Source organism: Abramis brama (assembly GCF_963993115.1).
Source record: "Abramis brama genome assembly, chromosome: 23".
Lineage (NCBI taxonomy): Eukaryota > Metazoa > Chordata > Actinopteri > Cypriniformes > Leuciscidae > Abramis > Abramis brama.
This window is the reverse complement of record NC_139985.1, coordinates 15,322,970-15,345,208: the sequence shown is the minus strand read 5'-3', so window position 1 is coordinate 15,345,208 and position 22,239 is coordinate 15,322,970. Positions and strand designations below refer to the sequence as shown.

General features: G+C 38.3%; 1 protein-coding gene across 6 annotated transcripts in view; it reads right to left on the bottom strand.

Moving 5' to 3' along the window:
* The window catches only part of zmynd8 (zinc finger, MYND-type containing 8), a 28,839-nt gene extending 10,767 nt beyond the window's left edge, over positions 1 to 18,072 (bottom strand). Inside the window, exons 1-15 of one of the 6 annotated variants that reach the window (XM_084101122.1) lie at positions 17,938 to 18,059; positions 17,790 to 17,864; positions 13,654 to 13,721; positions 13,324 to 13,475; positions 11,362 to 11,583; positions 9,226 to 9,339; positions 4,981 to 5,073; positions 4,777 to 4,864; positions 4,626 to 4,681; positions 4,460 to 4,537; positions 4,247 to 4,362; positions 3,243 to 3,739; positions 2,877 to 3,014; positions 1,962 to 2,123; positions 430 to 984 (exon numbers count right to left, since the gene is read on the bottom strand). In XM_084101122.1, the coding sequence (XP_083957248.1) occupies positions 430 to 984; positions 1,962 to 2,123; positions 2,877 to 3,014; positions 3,243 to 3,739; positions 4,247 to 4,362; positions 4,460 to 4,537; positions 4,626 to 4,681; positions 4,777 to 4,864; positions 4,981 to 5,073; positions 9,226 to 9,339; positions 11,362 to 11,583; positions 13,324 to 13,475; positions 13,654 to 13,721; positions 17,790 to 17,864; positions 17,938 to 17,951 (2,428 nt within the window). In that variant the 5' untranslated portion in view covers positions 17,952 to 18,059. Of the gene's footprint in view, positions 1 to 429; positions 985 to 1,961; positions 2,124 to 2,876; positions 3,015 to 3,242; positions 3,740 to 4,246; positions 4,363 to 4,459; positions 4,538 to 4,625; positions 4,682 to 4,776; positions 4,865 to 4,980; positions 5,074 to 9,225; positions 9,340 to 11,361; positions 11,584 to 13,323; positions 13,476 to 13,653; positions 13,722 to 15,247; positions 15,376 to 17,789; positions 17,865 to 17,937 lie in introns of those variants that run through there. The other 5 variants (XM_084101124.1, XM_084101123.1, XM_084101126.1 and 2 more) reach the window with 5 other exon arrangements.
* Positions 18,073 to 22,239: the final 4,167 nt, after the last annotated feature.

Here is a 22,239-nt window from a genome sequence, read left to right as displayed (position 1 = left end):
AGAACAGACTATTACAATTTTCATGCTGACCTTAAAGCCTTCCACGAATGGACATTGATATATGGTCTCTCATATTCAGGTTGGGCATTGGCAAAATCTCTTTTAAACTAGGTGGTTATGCGGCCAATGCTTGCGTATACTCTAGCCTAGACCAAAGGTCTTCAACCCTGCTCCCCGGGATCCACTGGTCCCACCGCAAAACAAGTTCTTCAGGATTGCTTGAAAATACACAGGCAGGTGAGCTGAAACAGGTTTGAAAAACTCAATGGGTCCCCAGGAGCAGGAAGACCTCTGCCATAGACTACACTACTGCCTCTACCTATACCCCTGCCTCTGCCTCTGCTTCTTAAATACAAAACGATTCCGTATTAAATGGAACGGTTGGCAGTCCTATGCTTTATTGACACTGATTCATAAAAGGAATCTGACCTTCAGTTTTGGAGGCTGTGGGCTCTTTCAGTGCGGTGACAGCGGCTGAATCTTTCCTGTTCCTCTTCCTCTCCTTCCCTGCCTGCTCTTCCCCCAAGTCAATGACCAGCTCCCTCTCAGAATCTGAGTCCATGTCTACATCCACAGATGACGGCTGCCCGGCCTCCTCAGAGCTGCTCTTGGGTTTCTCTCTGGAATCTGAGGATACTTGAGCTGCTTTCTGTTTCTCAGGAGGTTCTTCCTCTGAGTCCATACCTGGTTTGTCTTTAGCTATAGGGTTGGAGGTGCTTTTTTGGCTGATTTCTCCTTTGGTTGCTGTACTGGCTGTAGCAGCAGACTCTGTGCTGCTGTCTTTGTCCTTACCAGCAGCAGCCGATGGTTTTGACTTTTTCTTGGGTGGCTCTTTCTCATTTTTATCATCAGCTGAGTTTTTGCAGTCTTGGCCACTCTTGGATTTTTGTTCATCGTCGCTGCCGTATTCACTGTCGCTTGAGTCAGACTTGTCGGATTCCTCTGAATCGCTGTGTTCTACATCCTCAGATATTTCATCTATACCTGTGAGACAGAGCAAATGTTTAACCTTCAGAATAGTAATAACACATTCGCACATTCACTATCAATTTCTTCATAAATAAAAAGGCATTGTAAAATAAATGACTGCCAGAGTCAGAGTGTAACTACTAACTGGTGAGAACAGGAATAAAAAATAAAAATAAAAAAAATCCAAGAATCTTTGTGCCAATTTTTTTTTACAACAGTTTCATTATAAATGTATTTAAATATTATCTTGAGAAATCGAAAAGTTCTATTGTAAAAACTATTAGATATTCCCAAAGGTGTATTGAGTTAATCACAACCATATTATAATTAACAGGGAATAAATAGGCATAATTAGTCAAAAATAAAGTTTTTTCATTTTTTTCTAAATTTCGAATAAAATAATTTTTTTTGATAATGGTGTGTGAATGGCTAGCCTGACTACGTCAGACTTCCTACTTCCGCTCAATTTCATTTCGCTTCTGTAGTCAGTCTGAGATAGCAGCGTATCTTTCAGTTTTCCAGCGGCCTTCGGACGGCCGGGCCAATCAACGAACAGAGGGCGGGCTGAGAGCCGTGACGTAGATGCTGATTGTACCGTGGATGCGTAGATTTACTTCACATAATCTGCAAAAATCGTTCACAGCCATGTTTACTCCGGTATTTCGCTCGATGGTTTTGTTTTCGCATCATACATGTGTTTACAGTGGAAGTTAGATGCGGCTGAGCATGCGCATAACACACGCCATAACCAAACGTCATGTGATTGGCTTACCAATGATTTTAAACTTCCGACAAGCGCCCCCCCGCGAGAAAGAAAACGCTTTTCAATTGTGCCATGCCAGACTCTGTCTACAAAGCAAAGCGAAGTAGCAGAGTTTGGTATTACCAGGCTAGTGAATGGCACCAATGTGAATAAAACACTGAAAGCCATTGCCACTGCAATTTTACGTCAATTGAAAGTGTGAAAATGGCTTTTGTGTTTCTGAACTGACCCAGCTGTGCTTTGCAGCTCTCAATGGTCTTGTCCAGGTTGAGTTGGAAACGGCTTCTGATTTGTCTCTTAGGAGAAGTGAGGGAGGGCTGAGCCCCCTGCTGCTGTTGTTGCTGGACACTTTCACTCAGCTCCTTCAGGTCCATCTCTGCCTTACTACGATCTGAAAGAGATCACAACAAGGCATTATGAGCATTTAAAAGCATATGGGCTGAATTAAAGAGTTTACCAATTCTTAATTCACAAGTCTTTCTTGAGGTACAGAATATTTTGTATAAATAAGATCTAGGATGATTTATAAAGACTATGGGCCAGATTTATTAACAGCTTGTACCAGCGCAAACCCTCTTTTGGAATGAAAAAACTACTGTCAGGATTTACTAAAGACACGGCGTGAAAGATTAGGACTGAAAAGGCATGGACAGTTATTTTTGCGGTTGACCTTATTGTATATGCATTTGTAGGAGTTTCTATTTCAGACTCAAAATTTATGGGTGGAAAGTTTTTAAATGAACCATGAAAGGTGATTTACTAAGGTTTGCGCTAGTGAATTTACTGGTATTTGCGCCATTATTTACCACCCAAAATAAGCATGTGTTAAACCAGACATTATTTTGCCGTGCTCTTAGAAGGTAGCGTTTGCAGAACATGCCACTCCCATTGGTGCTTTTTTGGAATTGCGCTCTCACGCTAATTTGCCCTGTTTAGTAAATATTTTTTCCTTGGAATAACACTGAAGACTGGAGTTATGATGCTGAAAATTCAGTGTTACCATCACAGTGCATCTTGGTGAGCATAAGAAACTTATTTCAAAAACATTTAAACCCCACACTTTTGAATGGTAGTGTATATTCAGAAAATAAATTTGCGTATTTTAAAAAAAGAAAATAAATAAAATCAACTGACGGAGGTTTACCAAGGTTGAGGTTGAGGATGCTGCCAGTGGTGGGGGTCTTCTCCTGTTTAACCAGGGTGCTGGGAGCTGATGAGTGGAAGGGTTTAGGGCTTTCTAAGGTGTTGCCTGTGAGACCTGCTTTAGGAGGGGTAGACGATCCTGCAAGAGTAGATCTGAGCTTTAATATAACATACCGCTACGTTTAAATACTATTATAACACAATTCAATTTAAAACTATCTAATCTAATCTAAAACTATAGCATTACATGTTTTTGGCAGGTTGCTTCTGATCTCTTCTATATCTTCAAAAGCCCTTTTCAATATATTTCACAAGTAGACCATACATATGCAAAGCAGCAGTATGCATGTTTTAATCTTATATATACCAGTGCAATCCAGTGACTCCTCTCCAGTGCTATAATGGGGCAGGGCCGCTCTAGCATGACCTTTCTCTGGAGTCTCCTGTTCTCCATCAGATCCCGTATGGGCAGAGGAGTTAGTGCTCATTGGTGAACGAGGCATATCCGTCAATGAGATTCGTCTTCCTGTCCCGCCCCCTACGCTCCCAGTGGACACCATGCTTTTGCCCACGAGCAACTTAGGAGATGCCGTCACATCAAAGCTGAACTTGATCTTCTCAAGTTTTTCAGGTTTGATGGAGCCCGCACCAGGATTTCCCGGGTCCAGGAGCATCTGGAACTGGTTGTCTGGTGTGTAAGGTGTGCGGAATGGGGCGTAATTAAAAACTCCAAATTTTTTGCGGATGTTTTCAACATACACTTCCATCTCCTGCATGGCACTGTTGAAGATGCTCTTGGTCTTTTTCACAGAGAAGGGAATCTCTTTGGACATGAGGTAGCAGTTGTTAATAGGAACCCAGGCCCTGTATATTAAAACAAATAAGTTAGAATAAAATACAACAGTGAAGTCACACTCAACCCCCAACTGTTAACTATATCTATAAATTATGTGAAATGTCAAGTAATTTTTCTGTCTTTGCTTAAGTTGAAATGCAGCACGATATCAACCATAGCCAATCAAAACATACGTATTTGTTTAATAAATAGATTTTCAGATTTTCTCAGAAGTGGATTTTTGGAGAAATGTAGGGCTGCAACAACTAATCTATAAAATTGCAACAAAAATCCACATTGAAAATAATGTGTGCACTGTGCACAAAGAAGCTTAGTGACATCTATTTCTATGGAAAAACTCATTTTTATGAAAAAAAAAAACATTTGGATGAGCCGTCAATGTGCAATTATGCAACACTGTTGATGCTCACTTCTGATTAGGACTAAAAACTCAGATTAAAATGAAGCAAATTAAGTTTTTGATTGACATTTTGCCGCATAGTGGATGGTTAATATGTGGTTCAAAGGTTCCTCACCTGTCGTGCTGCCCAAAAAAACGTGCATCCACCTGTCCATCTTTGTCTCGAAGAGCTTTGGCAGGCCAAAATGGGAATCCCTTCAGCTTGGCCCAGACCAGAGGGTGGGGGTTGCTCTGATGCACACACATATTTCATGAACAGATGGGTAACTCACACTGGTTACTATGTGAAGAAGGAATTTCATTTTTTTTTTTAGTGTAAGACACTCACACATGGTTCACAAAACCAGTTGTCCCTTTTCTGGCATGCAGAGAGATAGCACTCTGGACAGACTTCGATCTCATTCATCTGAAAGATAATTGGTGTTTAAAAAACTGGTACTGAACAAATTATATGCTTGTTTTTGCTTATAATTCTTATCATTTACAATACATACTTCATGCTCGCAGATTTTTACAATAACTTTAGCCGTTGCTGTAAGTTTATGGTTGCCTGAGAAAAAAAAACAGATGGAAACAGTTAACAGTTTAACATAAACCCTCAGCAGAAACAAATTTGACAATACTGTGAAACTGTTAGCAACCAACCTCCATTATAAATGATACAATTGTGCAAAATCCACTTCACATCAGCAAGGAAAGCCTCAGTGGAGCCGTACATTTTCTTTTTGATATTCTGAATAGGAGCAAAAAGAGAACATACCAATGAAACCCTTTCATAACATGCCAGATATTATACATTCCTAAGATTTGACAATGTTGATTTTTCAGGATCAAATTATTCACTTTCACCTTTTCTAAAGTGCAGAGATCCATGGGATGAAATATATACTCTGCATAATCAGGATGCTGTTCCAATGACACCGGCTTCTGAAATGGCTCCGTCTGGGGAAAAAAAGAGAGACATTTTAGTATTTAAGTATAGTTCACCTCAAAATTTAAATAATTTATTCATCTTCATATGTTTTGATAACTGAATGACTTTCTTTTTTCCATGGAACACAAAAAGAAATATTTAGCAGAATATCCAAGCTGTTCTTTATACAATGAAAGTCAATGGTGACCATGGATATCAGACATGTTTTTGTTTTTTAAAGATAAAAAATTTGGTCTATTTCTCACAAAAAGCTATCATATGGTTTCAAAAGATCTGAGATGTAGTGTATGAATTCTTCGGACAACGTTTGCTTGATGCTTCTATGGTGCTTTTTTGGAGCTTAACAGCCTCTGGTCCCCATTCACTTTCACAGTACAGATATCTGTAGAGATAGAAGATCAGCACAAACATCTAATTTTGTGTTTCAGAAAGTAAGTCTGTTTTGAACAACATCAGGGTGAGTAAATGAACTGCCCCTTTAAGAAACATTTTGTCTAAAATGCAATAATGCCCACAGTGTCTTTGCATGACTGGTATTGAGCAGATCATCTTTCACTTTACCACCTCCACCAACTTCGCCATTTAGACTACAGGCCAAGGTGGTAATACAATATGACTGATACGACATGAAGACTCCAAACATATTGGAGAAGTAGGGGACAAAAAAAGGTGGGGAATATAGCTAGGTGATTTCTGCAGGACATTTGTTTTCCCAATTAAAAGTCTTTCTCAGTTAAGAAGCTTGGAGAAGGGGAGAAGATAAATGAGCTTTGTTCTGTTTTGAAAGAAAACTGCTCCATGATCTGGGATGGCACTTTAAGGGAGTTTCACTGTTTTTTGTACACTGTAAAAATGATTGAAATAATAAATAAATAACACGCAAAATGGTGCAGTTAAAATCTCTTAATTAGTTAACTAAGTTAACAATTGTAATTGGTTTAATATCGCAGTCATTTTACTTGAAAATACAGCAAAATGTATGGTTTTTGAAAGTAAAAACAATTTATTACCATATAATTTATGGTTAAAAACAATAAAAAGACATTCCCAGCAGTCCCTGCATGACATGATAGTTTGCATAAATCATTTTTGGGTTTCTTATTTTTGCTATTAGTAATCTACATTGGGGTGTTCTGTTACATTTTCTGTTATTTAGTGCATTTTTAAGTCATGTGTGTTATCCTGTTGGTGTTTTGTCTTTGTGTGTATTACCCAGTTCACTGTCTATAGTGTATTGGCCATTTATGGTGAACTCTGATTCATTGTGTGGCTTTCTATTGTGTCACCTATGGTGGTTATCTGTACATTTTAAGGTAAAAAGCATATTCAGATTTTGATAGTTCAAGTAGCATGATATATTAACATTATGGGCCCTATTTTAACGATCTGAAACGCAAGTGTCAAAGCGCAAAGCGCAAGTAACTTTGTGGGCGGGTCTTGGCGCTGTTGCTATTTTCCCAGCGGGATAAATGACTCTTGCGCCAGGCGCAAATCTAAAATGGGTTGGTCTGAAGTAGCTTCATTATTCATAGGTGTGGTTTGGGCGTATCGTGAAATAAACCAATCAGAGCGACATCTCACATTCCCTTTAAGAGCAGGCGCGCTTTGTTCTAAAGCGGATTCCTATTATAACGGCGTATTTGCCAGGCGCGCGCCAGGAGCGGTTCACAGCCAAGGAAAGCAACGCTCTCGTCAGGGACGTTGGGGATGGAGAAACCCACCCAAATTAACTTCGGTTAAAAAGGCGTATGATAATTTGGGTAAATGTGTAAGCTAGATGTATGCTTTTATAATAAATTATCTATCTATCTATCTATCTATCTATCTATCTATCTATCTATCTATCTATCTATCTATCTATCTATCTATCTATCTATCTATCTATCGTAATAATATATGATTTGCAAAAATGAAAACTGCTGCTTCTGTGTAGATGAGAGAATCAAAGTGTATGCGCGTTGTGCACACGCTACATTGATTATGGCCAAGCATGCGCCCTTAAAATAGCATATGAATAACATGCGCAACCCGCCACTGACTTTAAACTATTTTTTCCTGGTTAGTGGCGCAATTGTTTTCTAAACCTGCAAAATAGCATGAAGGAACGTTTGCGCCGGAACACGCCTCCTTTTTTGCGCTGAACCGCCCAGGGAGCGCAAGTTCATTCCCTAGTTTAGCGACGTGCTTTTGTGGAGGGAAAAGCGCGCTTTGCGCGGGTGCAAAATAGGAATGATACATGCGTCGGTGTACAAAGTCAATTGCGCTGGGTGCAAGATAGGGCCCTATATCACTTAATGATGTAATGGACAGCCATTAAAGTTGTTCAGATCCAACATGTCTGACTGTTACCATTTTTCTTATGTAAATAGGAAATTATCTAATTTAACACCAGTAAAGTATGGACTGGAGTGCTGCAAGGGTCTGTTTTAGGCCCTCTGCTATTTTAAAACATGGGATTAGTATTCATTGTTATGCTGATGATACTCAGTTATATATTTAACCTAGAACAGATGAAATTTCTGAATTATCCAAGTTGACAGAGTGTGTTAAAGATAGAAAAGTTTGGATGACCAGTCATTTTCTACTATTAAATTTAGATAAGACAGATTTTACTTATTGGACCCAAAAACCTATACACAGAAGCCCTTAAAATACAATTTGCATCTAGAAGTATCTAGTGTTGCTTCATCCTAAAGATCTGGGTTTTATATTAGACAGCAACTTGTCTTTTGAAAATCATATTTTGCATGTTACAAAAACAGCCTTCTTCCACCCTCCATCGAAACATCGCCAAGCTACGGAACATGTTGTCTGTTTCTGATGCAGAAAAGCTAATTCATGCATTCATGACCTTTAGACTGGATTACTATAATGCATTCCTAGGTGACTGTCCTGCATCCTCAATAAACAAACTCCACTAAGTCCAAATCGACCAGAGAAAATTTTATCATCTCTACACTGGTTACCTATTAAGTTTCATATTGATTACAAAGTATTGCTACAGAGTTATAAGGCCCTATATGGTTTAGTTCCTGTGTATTTCACCAATCTTCTATCGCCCTACAATCCATCCCACTCTTTAAAGACACAAAACTTTTAGTAGTATGTCACTAGTATGTATAGGATATCTAAGTCCACTAAAGGAGGGAGAGCATTTTCACATTTAGCTCCTATATCTGGAATTGCCTTCCTGATTATGTTCAGGGCTTAGACACACTCTCCTAATTTAAATCTAGATTAAAGACACATCTCTATAGCCAAGCATTCACATAATACATCTCATAACCTTGCATACCAGTTATATCTGATCAAAAGCACATGATTATCTTTTGCTTGAAATGTTATAAACAGTAGCTGCGCTAATTTTTCTCCAGATTACACCAGATCCAGTTTGGATCCAGGTTCTTACGAAGATTTCAGAAGACCTAACACCTGTGAAGAGATGACGCCAACCACTGTGAGGACTTCAGAAGATGCCAATTCTAAATCAACATACAAAATTGCCAAATGTTCCATATATTGTAATCATTATCACAACATGTAACCATGCTTTACCGTACTCATTGTTTTTGCTTAAATTAATACATGATGTTAGCTAACTGCATGAACTGTATTGTCTTAGAACTGTAAACTTCTGCAATATGGACATTAGTTTGACACAGTCACCTGATAACAGGTTACTATTAATTGTAAAGTAGAAACATACATTTTCTGTGAAGCTGCTTTGAAAAAATATGTATTGTAAAAAGCCCTATACAAATAAATGTGACTTAATGAAATATATGTTATAAATGATATGCCATTATACCAATATGTCATCCTTTAGCACTTGTGTTGGCCTGCTGTGTAGAACAACTATTTTAACCCAACCAAACAAACCAAATTGTGAGGTGAAAGCAACACTAAAGAGCACCATTGAGACGCTCATGAAGTGTTTCATGTGTGCTGAATGTGTCTTGTGTCTATGCCTGTTCTATGTGGAAGGGGGCTTTCATTTGAGACTCATTTCATATGACAGTATACAATGTTAAAAAGTGGGAAAATGTTACCATTTTGCACCATTGCTTTGTTTTTGCACTAGATCTAGGCACAACACTCTAATGTTAACTAAATCCTGGATTTGCTGAAGGAGGAGGACCATCAAAAGTCATGAAACTTACACCTGGCTGCTTCATCTTTTGGAGAGCAAACTTCAGCAGGAAAGACAGCTGGTCCAATGTGAGCATCGTCATAGCTTTACTCTGGGTCTCTATGCACTCTGCAACTGTTATTTTCTGTAATGAAAAGAGAGAAATGCTTAAAGTCAACATGAAATCAAAATGGAGAATTCTTTTTTTTTTATGGAATAATGCAGGATTATTATAATAAATGATTTATCCGTGCACATCATAATATTTTAAAAATTCATGTGTCCTCATCGTAATCTTTAATCAAAATAACTTCCCCTCCCTCTTGCAGCACATCTCTTTTCTCTCATGATGTGTCTTCTCTGTCATTCACATAATAGCAAACCACAACCATCCAATGATCCAATCAATTCCCGATGGACAAACTCAAGTCCCGCCCTACATTTTTTCTTGTTTGAGAAGCCGTTTAACTCGGATATACGTCACAATAGAGAAGAAAATAGAGAAAAATTGCATCTTCCGTTTCATGCTTACTTTAAAGTCCCCCCGTAGTCAATCATCTTATCCCTTTGATCACCAAAATGACATATTTAAATGTTTTATTTTTTTTTGCCATGCTTTAAAATAGCTTGAATGTAACTCTACACCCTTGGCCCCGCCTCCACTCACTCACACCAGCTCAGAGATCCACTCGTTGATAATCACACTCGTTGATTGGTTACAAGGTAGTTTGTGTGACGTCAGAAACACCAGCGATTTCAAACCGTGTTTTTGAGACTGTCTTTGGTTCACTGCAGTTTTGAGTAAAAAAACTCAGCAATGGTGTTGACATGAATTTGCACATGGTTTGTCTTAAAGCATATTAAAAACACCACGTAGACATATAAGCAACATCAAAAGCTTGATTTTCACCACAGGGAGACTTTAAATGCAAATATTAAAGAGATGTTTCTATATCACAAAAAACAAAAAAATTCTATTTCTTTTGAATACGTTTTAAAAAATGTACTGAAACTACGCAACAAAAATGGGTCATTCAGGCTACGTTTACACGGAAACGATCTGAAGAGAAAACGCAAAAGTGATCACTTTTTATTCTGCGTTTAGACGAGCGTTATCGGGGGAAAATCTGCGTGCATATGGTGACGCAAAAGTGTGTGAAATTCAATGTAGTATGCACTCCAGGCGGCTAGGTGGCCATGTGAAGCACTGATCGGTGCCTTCACTGTCTAGCAAACTTTTGCGTTTTTACCGTTTAGACGGAAACGCGACGGTGGAGCGTTTTTAAGATTTCCACTCTGGAGGGTGGTTTCACTTTTTTGCGTTTTTAAGCCCCGAAAACGCCGTTGCCGTCTAAACGAAAGGCACAGATAAAATATTTTTACGTTTTCACCCGCGAGCGTTCTCGTGTAAACAGGGCCTCAGAAACCATCGCCCCAATTTACGCTTCAGCAACATTTCACATGTAAAAATCAAAAATCAAAAGCCAATCAATAAGAGGTAATTTATATACAGTATAGATGTCTTAAAGTTACAGTAGCAAAATCATGTTTACTTCAAAAGGGTGGAAAATTGGCAGGCAATTACAAATTGTGACTTTTTATATTATAATTGGCCTTTGGAAAAAATGTTATTAAATAAAAAAACGTTTAAAAAAATATTTATAAATGACTAAAAATCTGCATTGTTAAAGCTATGTAATTTTTTAAGTTGATTCTTAGCAAAAAACACTTTGTTCTTTCAAAATGATATGTGCTCATTAATGTGTAATTACTTCTACAAACTAATCAAGTATTCTCGTAAGCGTAGAATCTGCCATTTAGAATACATACGAGCGAGTCGCTCGAATGGCGGCAGCCATGTTGCGCCTCCATCTTGAAAATACATTAGCCACAGAGGGACATACCTGGAAATTCAAGCTTCGCCTTTCGCGTTTTTACATTCAGTGGCACCGTGACGAATACGAGGGGGAGATTATTTGCGACTTCCGGCAGATTTGAATTAATATGGCCACCGTAGGAGTTAAAACGCCCTAAGAATGGGAGGGGCTAGAAAGTAATATTCAGTTGGTAGTCATAAACAATTTCACCGCTAGATGGGAGAAAATCCTACACAGTGTAGCTTTAAGTTGATTTGTTTTAGACAAAGTGAAGCCACGTGAGCCAGTACCTCACATTCAGGGCAGAACCAGTCTCCTTCAGGCTCTGCAGCCAGTTTGAGGCACTTAGCGTGGTAGACGCGCGGGCAGAGCTCACAGCAGAGCACCTGACCCTCGCGGTGGCACACCCAGCAGTAGAAGTCATTCCGCCCGTCCTGCGGTACAACATCAACAGGGTCTGTGGTGAGTGCGGGCTGCTTCACATAGTAAAAGGGACCATGTCTTAGTTCTGACTGGAATGCGGGCGAGAGAAACAGAGGGTCGGGGTTTCAAAACACGGGTATTAAAAGTAACAAGACAAAACCAACAGGCACAAAGGTTATCGATCAGGGTGTGGCATGGAAGGACAGAGGAGAGCAAATGTAAACAAATGGGCACTGAATAAATGGCATTTCAATCTGTAACATGAAGGTAAATGCATCCTTGTCAGAGGCAGAAACAAGCTTAGGTCTAATAATTCATTGCAGCTGCATCAACATGAATCATAGTCTGTCCCTGGATACACATTTCTGCTTAGCTTGCATGAAAGCCACCTGCCTTGCATTTGTTTGGCTGAGCTCATTATCTGTCTCATAAAACTAAAGACGAGGACCTTAGGTTGTTTGTGAAAATGAATGTCACTGTCGAAAGATGGCACGTTTTTGGATACCCTGCAAAAACGCAGGTAGCGGTCGAATCAAGAGGGTTTATCAATTGCAGAGACCAGGGCTTGACATTAAGGACGGTCTGTTTGCATACATTTGCTGTTGAGCAAAGCGCTCACGGTGTGAGACGCTGAAAAACAGTGATGCAATGGCCACATCAGTCAAAAAATGAATGTTCAACATATACCAACAGTTTACAAATAAAACAAGAACACAGGAATATATTAATATATTGATACACTATTAAACTGACCTTCCGAATTATTAATTTAATTATTTCATTTTGAGGACATCAGTCATTCATGTCTTTCAGATGTGGCTTTGCCTTTGTATAAATATCTAAATATATTAGTAGTAGTAGTTTATGAATTATAATGGCTATGTATAAATATATTATTATTATTATTCAAATTATAAATCTTTATAAAAGTTATTTTTTTAAATAAGATTTCTCTTCTAAATCTTAATGTAAAATATAATGTACTCTGCATCTGACACTTAATTAGATAATTGCCACTTATTGCTAAAAAGGGGGAAATTACTTATTAAATATAATTACTATTTGATTTTATGTTTTCAATGCGCTTGTTGGATGTGCTTATTTGGGCTTCAAAATCCAAGTTACCATTCACTCCCATTATAAAGCTTGGAAGGGCCATGATATTTTTTAATATAACTCCAATAGTGTTTGGCTGAAAGATGAAAGTCATATACACCTAGGATGACTTGAGGGTGAGTAAATTATGGGATCATTTTCATTTTGGGATGAACTAACCCTTTAAATAGAGGCCTAGATATTTTTTTATTGAGTGATATGATTTTGAAAATGACTAAAATCAAATAAATATTTATTTAACAAAATATTTGCAAACAGAAAATAGCATTATTAATTGACAAGGCTGTTAGTAGATTTTGTAACAGAAACATTTCTATTATTTGACCAAGTGGGCACAAATCTTAAAGTGGCCAAAAATCACCCAGGTAATCCGCCTTGCTAATATATCCTATTAGAGTCAGTCTGGTAGTGTTCTGATTTTATTATTTGTGAGCGGTAGACTTGTTTACAGGGGTCCTAAAACACAGTTTGACAATCAGATTTCAATTCTTTTCAGCTAAAACAGCAGAAAAACAAGTGGCCCTATAATGACAATATCGTAAAAAGTACAGGATGATGGTAATGATGAATACTATAAAATCTTGCAGTGCATCACCACAAAGAAGCCACCCAAAATACAATAAATAAATAAATAAAACAGACGGACACTGAAATTAGCGAATGACTGACATGCAGGACTGAACAAGGGCTTGTATGGGGAGCGAAAGTTGCACCTGATCTTTACTGCTATTGACGGCTCCTGGTTTTTTCTTCTTTTTCACAGGACTGGAGGAGGATTCGGAAGGGGAGTGTCCGTTTGAGGAGTGAGGGGGGCTGGAAACCTTGCGCTTAGGAACGGTCCTTTCCGCTGGACCTTGATCAGAGACTGCACAGCAATGGGACAAATTACTGATGTAAACGTAGAGTAAAAAATGTACAAAACTAAACCATACTGAAAGACATCAAAACATCAACAAATATGGAAGCTGACACTTTTGCACTGTTTTCACACTTGAATGTGGAAATAAATGAGGCACACTCATCACATCAAGGACAGTTCTCACCCTTGGATCGTGTTGCAATTTCCATCCCTTCAATTGCATCTGACTCCTTCTCTTCTCCTTCAGCCAAACTGCCACAATGAAAATAAATTAATGATATTAAATCTCCATTTTACACCTACACCTGCTGTTTTGTCATAGTGACACCTGTATTTCTGATATCATTCGTTTCTGTTTAAAAAACAAATAAACAAAAAAACTTTTTTACACAAATTATTAATTTTTCACCTTCAGACGGAATGTTTTTTTAGCAATCATGAAGCTAAAAAAACATGATAAAATCTAACCCAACTTCACCATTTTACCAAACACCAAGCAAGCAAATGCCTTCATAAAGTATTTCACTGAATTCCGGCTTTATTTCCACAGCTTGAAGAGAAGAGAAGAGCAGAAGAGAAGGAAGTTCACAGTGAAAGAGCCCTTTGACGTCAGATTCACAGCAGGGCCTCCTTCAGAGTCAACACAATATGCTTATTCTCCACTCCAAGGGCCCGCTAGCTACGGACAAATGCTAACCTGACTCCAAAATGCGAAACTTACAGGTATCTGTAACGTATTGTGATATAATTCGTATTGTTGAAGAAACTAAACATTAAGAAACTTCATGAGGCAGGTGTAAGTCCATATACAAATGAGCATTTGATACTAGCAAAAAACAAAACAAATCAGCTGTGGCCTTTCCTGATGGTTTCGATAACAAGTGGCATGGGATAAAACATCACATTTTATGTAAACATATACAAAAAGGCAAAGCAGTTTCCATTCTGGATAATAAGAATGTGCTTTTCTCCAATCAAAGGCAACACAGTTCAGTTACAACGCTGGCAAAGGTAGCGCCAAGATGGCTGCCTCTCACTGCCAAGAGAGAATTTTCTATTCGAAATTCCAATAAACACACAAACGCCATCTGAATGTGATGTGCACATCAGAACAATGGTCCATAACTCATAAGATATAGCGTCGGTTGATGCCAACGCTGAACCTCAATTTCAATTTTGGATGCAGCACGTAGACTTGAGACTTTCCATGCGACATAACGCTTTCCATCTCAGTCATTTTGCAGCCTGAACGGTTTTAAAAAGGCCCCTTTTCTCTCCTGATGCCCGGGTCATTATCACACACGCCCACCATATTTCGTTCATGAACAGAAGAACAGAGCACATCCTCCTAGAACAAACCTCAGGATGATCAAAAACAAAAATCACACTGTTATTGACAGTCACAATGGTTGTCCTCATGCGTTTGCACTGATGTGGCAGCGATATCTTGCTATCTCCTGCACCCCCATCCTTCAGAGATGCAGATGGGGAGGGGGTGTGTTGACAGCATGCACAAGGCAAACATCTGTAGAGCATGAGCTCTTGCCATCATGGCCTCCTCACGTCCAACCTGCATGCACCATCCACTCCCCACCCACAGCAGAATCCAGTTCCTCTTACACAAGCAAAAACCCGAACACATGAGTTAAAAATGGCAAAATACAATCACAGAAACACGTATGCACTTAAAATACAAGCTTCCTCCCCCCAAAAAACACGCAATCCCACTAGCATTGTATGATTCTCCATCTAAAAACTGACATATAATAACAGCATACCTTTTTCTTTACAGGCACAGTACACAGATTCTTCAGGCTGAGCCTTTTAAATGGGCTCTTTTTCAGATTTAAAGGCAGTGAGGGATGAGACAAAGATGGGTGCAGAATTTTCCAGAAGGGCCTTGCTCTCCCTGCTGCTCTCAGAGCGATTGTCAATCTTTAACCTCAGCTGTGTGCTGCCGATTGGTTTGAGAGCCACACGGAGGCGCGTGATTGGGCGGCTGGCGTTGTGTGTGCCACACAGGCTCTCCCTGCTCCCCTCTCTCTGCTCTGATACACTGCTGCAATGCAGGGAGGGCTGCTGCTGCTGCTGCTGCCATTTACCAGGAAAATACTCATCTTCTACTCTGAAATCTACCGGTGTGAATGAACACAGGACGTAGATGTTTCGGACAAACATGTCAGATGGTTTTATCCTCCTCCCCCTCCTGAAGTCACTACTAAGGGCGACCATTTTGATCACATTCTCTCTCCTTGTCGTGTTAAGTAAGAGCCGGATGGAGATTTGACAAATGAGCGACTCACAGGAATGCAGTAAGGGCCTTTTTTAACACCATGAGACAAAGAAAAGGCTGGAAAATGTAATCGGAGTCGTGTTAAATTGCAGGTCTTGGGAATACTCCTTATGTTCTCCCATTTAGCTGCTGGAGATTACTTACAGTCAGCCGCCTGCCAAAATGAGCTCATGAACCATCTAAAAATATTTTCAGTTTGCACAGTAATGTTGTAATAGGATCAATGACATGATGATGCTCATTTTTCTGTCTGGATCTATTGTTTTGGGGGTGTTTTCCCCCCACAAATACACATTAAAAATACCATTTATACATATAATAACTTGAATAAACCTATAATGAGCATGGTTTTAATTTCTGTATTAAAAATCATTTAGATATTTTTGAGGGGGCATAAAGTAAAAAATGTCAGGGTGGCACTTTCTTAATATCATAATGGAAAAAAAGCCTTTTAAAAAAAAGAAAACCGTATTAATTAGTGGCATATTTTATTCTTATCATCATCGTCACCATCATCACTGTTGTTGTTTTAGAAAAAATATATATTAATAAAACTGCTTCACTGCTTATTAACATTTGAAAAACTTTGTCCAACAAGTCATGTCGTCTGACCATCAAAAATTTATTTGATTAGTTTTTTCTAAAACAACAACAGTGATGATGATGATGATAATAAAAACAGGAAATGATGTCATAGAGAGGACTCCTGCAGACCCTTTATGACTGTGTCAAGGTCAACAAGTCTCTTAAACATCAGACCTTAGTTAGTTCAGGTTGTAAAATGTCATGTGGTACAACTCATATTTATGAATGAATAATTCCTGATGATATATGTAATTATATAGTATTTGTCTTATTTGTCTACAGCTAATAATAGTAATAAATTAATTTTAAATTTAAATTTGTCTACAGCTAATAATAATAATAAATTAATTTTAAATTGTTGATAGCTATGATTCAAATAATTTGTTTTCTTATTTTCCTGTAGTAATAATCATCTGCTCCTTTATTTTTAACACATAAAACTCATCCATCCCCCAAAAATCTCAGCAATAAAAGATAAAATCACATTTCTAGAAGTATAAGCTCAAACATATTTTAGGAAATCACAAGTGCACTTATGCACTGTCAATCAAGACAGGTGAACCCGACAGACAATCAGGTTTAATCACTTTAACATACAAACTGTGAAACGCACAGGTTTTTACTTGCAGACAATGATTGCTACAGCAGATTAAAAACTAAAATCACCTCACTTTGATATTATGGTTGTGGAAAAACACCACTAGTCCAGAGTCCTTTGCTATGACCTTCTGATCAGGCCCTTGCTATACTAAATACATGCCATCCAAAAGAAATATTTAAAATGCTGAATTCAAACGTAATATTAATGAAGCCACATTAAGTAAAACGCTTATATTCACACACAAACACAAAAACAGTCTTTGTGGTTGCGCAGCTGAAAAAGGAAGTCTGTCTGAAATGGCTGCCAACTCATACCACAACTAAGTTTTGATAAAATGCCTGGCCTGTACTGACTCTTCACAACCCGAGTAAACAGACAGAAGCCTGTATTTAACTTAGAAAGTCAAACACAAGCCTAATTCACCATCTATGTGCATCTATTTATAGAAAAGAGAGTTTCTTCTATTTCAGATCCGATAACTCTGTCAGTGAAATCAATCTGCTGTATGCTTTTGCGAATTAGGCCTATTTCCTGAGCAAAATGCACATTCAGCATTATGTCAGCCATTGAAAAGTGTTGCTTTAACTTGCAACCTGAGCCAAAACTCAGCCATTCTACATGTGCGTTTCCTCTCACAGCCAGCACTGTCTGCTCCTCAGGGCCTTCCATTTTGAGATGCCTGGCCTGTGACACAACCTGACACGACTGTGCTCCTCTCCTACTCTTGAGAAACATTGCTAGGACAGAGAACAGAAGAGGCCATTTTGGTCACAGAGTTAGCACAGGTCAGTCATGCAATCCTGGAGACTAAAACACAGTGTGAGTGTGATTTCTGAGTTGCCTCTGCCTGCCAGGATCCAGCTCTTTGGAGTTGGGACAGGTTTTTGTCCCCTGTCTCTCAGAAAATCCAGTATTTCTGCATAACATAATTCAACCATTAGCATTAACAGGTAGTGTAAAAAGCATATAAGCAATGAAAAATCTCTTACCTCTGTGGATGCATGGCTTAAAACAGTGGGTAATGTCAATGCTTATTAAAACATGGAGGACAGCCCTCCCTCTCTCTCTCTCTCTCTCTCTGCACAGCAGTCTCGGCTCTCCAAGCCAGCCAAGCCAACATTCTGATAACGGCTATGGAAGCAGTTCCCTGATTGGCTGGTTTTCAGAGGCAGGATGAAAGGCAGCAGCTGATTGGCTGACACGTTTCCTGAGTAAATGTCTTTTGTTCAGTACAGACAGGCCGTGGCAGGATTGTGGACTAAAAGAGGAGCTAGGCCTTGATCTGTATAGCTAAAACTGAGTTAAATTACTCAACCTTACACAGTCAATCTCTTGTTAAAGATGTTTTACACTTAATTAAAACAAATAATTATTAAAGTGGAATCAGTGTCACTATATACAAGCACAAGGCCTTGAGTCCTGAAATTAAACTTTCCACTGAGAGAAAAAATCGACCTTAAATGATGAATATCAAGTTCATCCATGTTTTTTTGGCCTTAATACATATATTTAGATACATATATGCAGTTAGAGAAGTTCACTCAATTTGTTAATCATTCACTACATCTACCTCTAAATCATTCACTAATTCTTACCACACTGATTCTACAAAATCATAACACGGGTTGTTTACAACCTAGGTGTTTCTTGAAGTACATTGCTGTTAAGTGTGATTTTACTCTAACAAAAGTATTTTGTATGTCATACAATAATCTAATGGTGCAATTTTTATTTTATTTAAAAAAAAAAAAAGATTATTTAAGTAAAACAAAATCATTAAGTTTTAGTTATTTCATGATGTTATAGTTGATCTTTAATCAAACTATAATGAGAGAGACTTAAAGTAAGCATGAAATGGAAGTTGCTATATTATTTTTTTCTCTATTGTGATGCATATCTGAGTAAAACAGCTTATCGAACAAGACAAGTAGGGAGGGACTTGATTTTGTCCATTTGCTATTGATTAATATGGATGGTTGTAGTTTGCTTTTGTCGTGATGTCATGTGAGTGACAGATTCTCGTGCTGAAAAACACAGGAAGTGTCATGTCGTTGCAAGAGGGAGAGGAAGTTATTTTTATTAAAGATTACAAAGGCGCATGAATTAGAAAAAAAAGGTTGTGCACAGGTAAATAATTTATAATAAATACAACAATATTCCATAAAAAATAGGTAGGTTTTGATTTCATGCTGAGTTTAAGGCTGGAATACATAAAAAAAATTGGCCAAATTTTTTGCCAATTTACAGTCTGGAAAAGTTGATGCTAGTTGGCGAAAGTCAGAGCCATTCTGCAGTTTTGAGTTGACAGATTAAACAGAAAATAGCATATTATGGACACACTGATTAATTATTTATTTGTATTTTTATATATATATATCCTGGATTCCATCCAGTCACAGGATATCAAACTTGTTTGATATTTTGAGCTGGTTTTAGAACAGCTTCATTTGTCATTCGTCTCCTAGCAGCAAGGCGCATGTTTCCACACAAGTTTGTTTGGAAAGACTTCCAAAAGTAATGTGTGATCATCAGATCAATAGTGTACGATGCCCAGTTTTAACAGTCATAACTTGGCAAGAATATGATGCCTAAATCTGTTCAGATCTTAAAAGTTGTGTATTGTTTTTCAGCTTTAACTCATCACCAAGGTGTCATGAGCATGTGTTTGTTTCCGACTGACCTGAGAGGGTGTGGTCAGCTTATCTAAAACTAGTTAGACTCTAGTTAGACAGGTTCTGAAGCACCTTTGCTTTGAGTGAGTCATCTGCCAGAACACACCCCACCCACGCCTGTTGTCTCCTTGCAAAACCAAACTTCTTGTCTTATTATCTAAGAAACAACAAAACACACATTATAGAATGTGCATTATCCTCTTGCTAGGGTGTTCTAGGTGGCCCTTACTAGCCCAATTGCTTAGACAAAGCTGTAAGGAAATGAGAGGGTCACTTTCGGCCTAATAGTCAAATTAATGGTAAATCAACATGGTTTGTTCAATGACTCAATGACTTCAACTCTTAAAGGGACAGTCCCATTCTGTCATCATTTACTCACCCTCATGTCATTCCAAACCTGCATGAATTTCTTTTTTTCTGTGAAACATAAAATAAGATATTTTTTTGTCCATACAATGGAAGTCAATGGTCACCAAAACTGTTTCATTTTCAGCATTCATCAAAATATCTTACTTTATGTTCCACCGAAGGTTTAGAACAACTTGGGTAAACTATCCCTGTAGTTTTTACATTTATCCTCTCCAAACTTGAATATTTGGTAACATATTTGTTTCTAGATATACCTTGGGTCCTTCCTTCAACGTAAGTGTATGGAACAGACAGTCAAGTCTGTCAATTAACAATAATAGCTCAGTATTTTTTGACACATATGTGTTACTTATTCATCACATAAAAAGCTAACTCATTAGCAGTGATCATGAATTTAATCTGGCAAGGTCACATATCTCTGGTGGAAAGATATATACACCACTCCCAAAAATGGAACCAATGTCTATTTACATTTCATTCAACCCATGACTGTCAAATGTCATGGGTCCTTCGGATGAGACGTTAAACCGAGGTCCTGACTCTCTGTGGTCATTAAAAATCCCAGGATGTCCTTCGAAAAAGAGTAGGGGTGTAACCCCGGCATCCTGGCCAAATTTGCCCCTTGGCCTCTGTCCATCATGGCCTCCTAATCATCCCCATATACTGATTGGCTTCATCACTGTCTCCTCTCCACCAGTAAGCTGGTGTGTGGTGGGCGTACTGGCGCAATATGGCTGCCGTCGCATCATCCAGGTGGATGCTGCACATTGGTGGTGGTTGAGGAGATTCCCCCTTCTATGTAAAGCGCTTTGAGTGCAGAGAAAAGCGCTATATAAATGTAAGGAATTATTATTATTATTATTAAATGTCTGTCACATTTTGAGTTTTTAAAATTCAAACACAGACTTGTGTGAGAACATATTACCAGATATGTCACAAATAGTTCCATTTCAAATCACAGACCAGATGTTAATACCTACATTAACAGAATCCAAAGCCATTTGTAATAATATTTACAAACAAATAGAATTTTAAATAGGCCTACTTACACGATTCTTCAACTAAAAACGTTCATTGAGGTCAGAGGCCTGTAACTTAAGGTCATATCACAGGCTGTCCACTAGAGGAGGCTATTCAGCTTTCTGCTCCTCATGTTGTCATCTGTGCTGAGGACAGCTGTCTGAGACTCCCTGCTGCATTAATAAATCAAAACACATACTGACACAGACACACACTCACACAGCATGGAAGATCTCAAGCCAAAGAAATATTGATGATATGGAGAGTTTTCCCATAGGCACACTGATTTCATTCAGCTCCATATCTACAGTATCTTACGATTTTCAGATGAGTCACAGCTTTAAAATGCAGTTTAATTATTAAAAACACTGTATATAAAAATATACTGTATATATATTTTAAAAATACTGACAGCCTGGAAGGTCTCCAGAGAGATCTATGAGTAATATAGCATTTAATGTATCTCTTTTATCAAACACTTGATTGCCTCAAGGAGCCTCAACCCCAGTGATACAATTTCCTAACCTAGTATTAAACATTTGTAATTATTGCACTTTCAATTTCATACTCAATGATCATTCGTACACTCCTAAAGAGGCGATTTAACCTAATAAATCTTTAAAGCACTTCATCTGGAGAGGGGATGGGTGAAAGAAAGAGAGGTTCATGACTGCATGTTTGCAGGTAGAGAATCTATAGATGCAGATGATTGGGGGCTCATCTCCTGTCCTTTTAAAATGCTATCTCCTGTCCTTTCAAAGGGGACGGACAGAGTGAGGGGGTTGGGGGGTAAACCATCTCACACTCTCGGAAGGGGGAAGTCAGATTGTGCTGTGAATTGGGGGAGGGAACAACAACAGGTCTATGGGCCTCTTTCTGGGCTTCTCAAGAATGTTATTGGGGCTCTCTCAGTCTTGTGGTCAAATGCGAATAAGCTCATAACCGACATTTTTCATCTCGTATAGTGTTATAATTCATCAATATTTAAAATTAAGATTTTTAAAAAATACCAATCCGCTTTAACCTTGACGCATTTCCTTGGCGTCAAATAAACAGTCAACAAATAAAATTGGACTTTCTTTTCATTTTTTTTTTCCAGCTAAATTGCTTGATGCTTCAGTTTCACGGCTAAGTTTTTCTTGGCCAAATGAGAGCAGAGGTTGTATAGCAGGGAACTGTCAAGACAGGAAACAGCAAGCAATGAGCTAATTACTACTCTCTCTCTTTCTC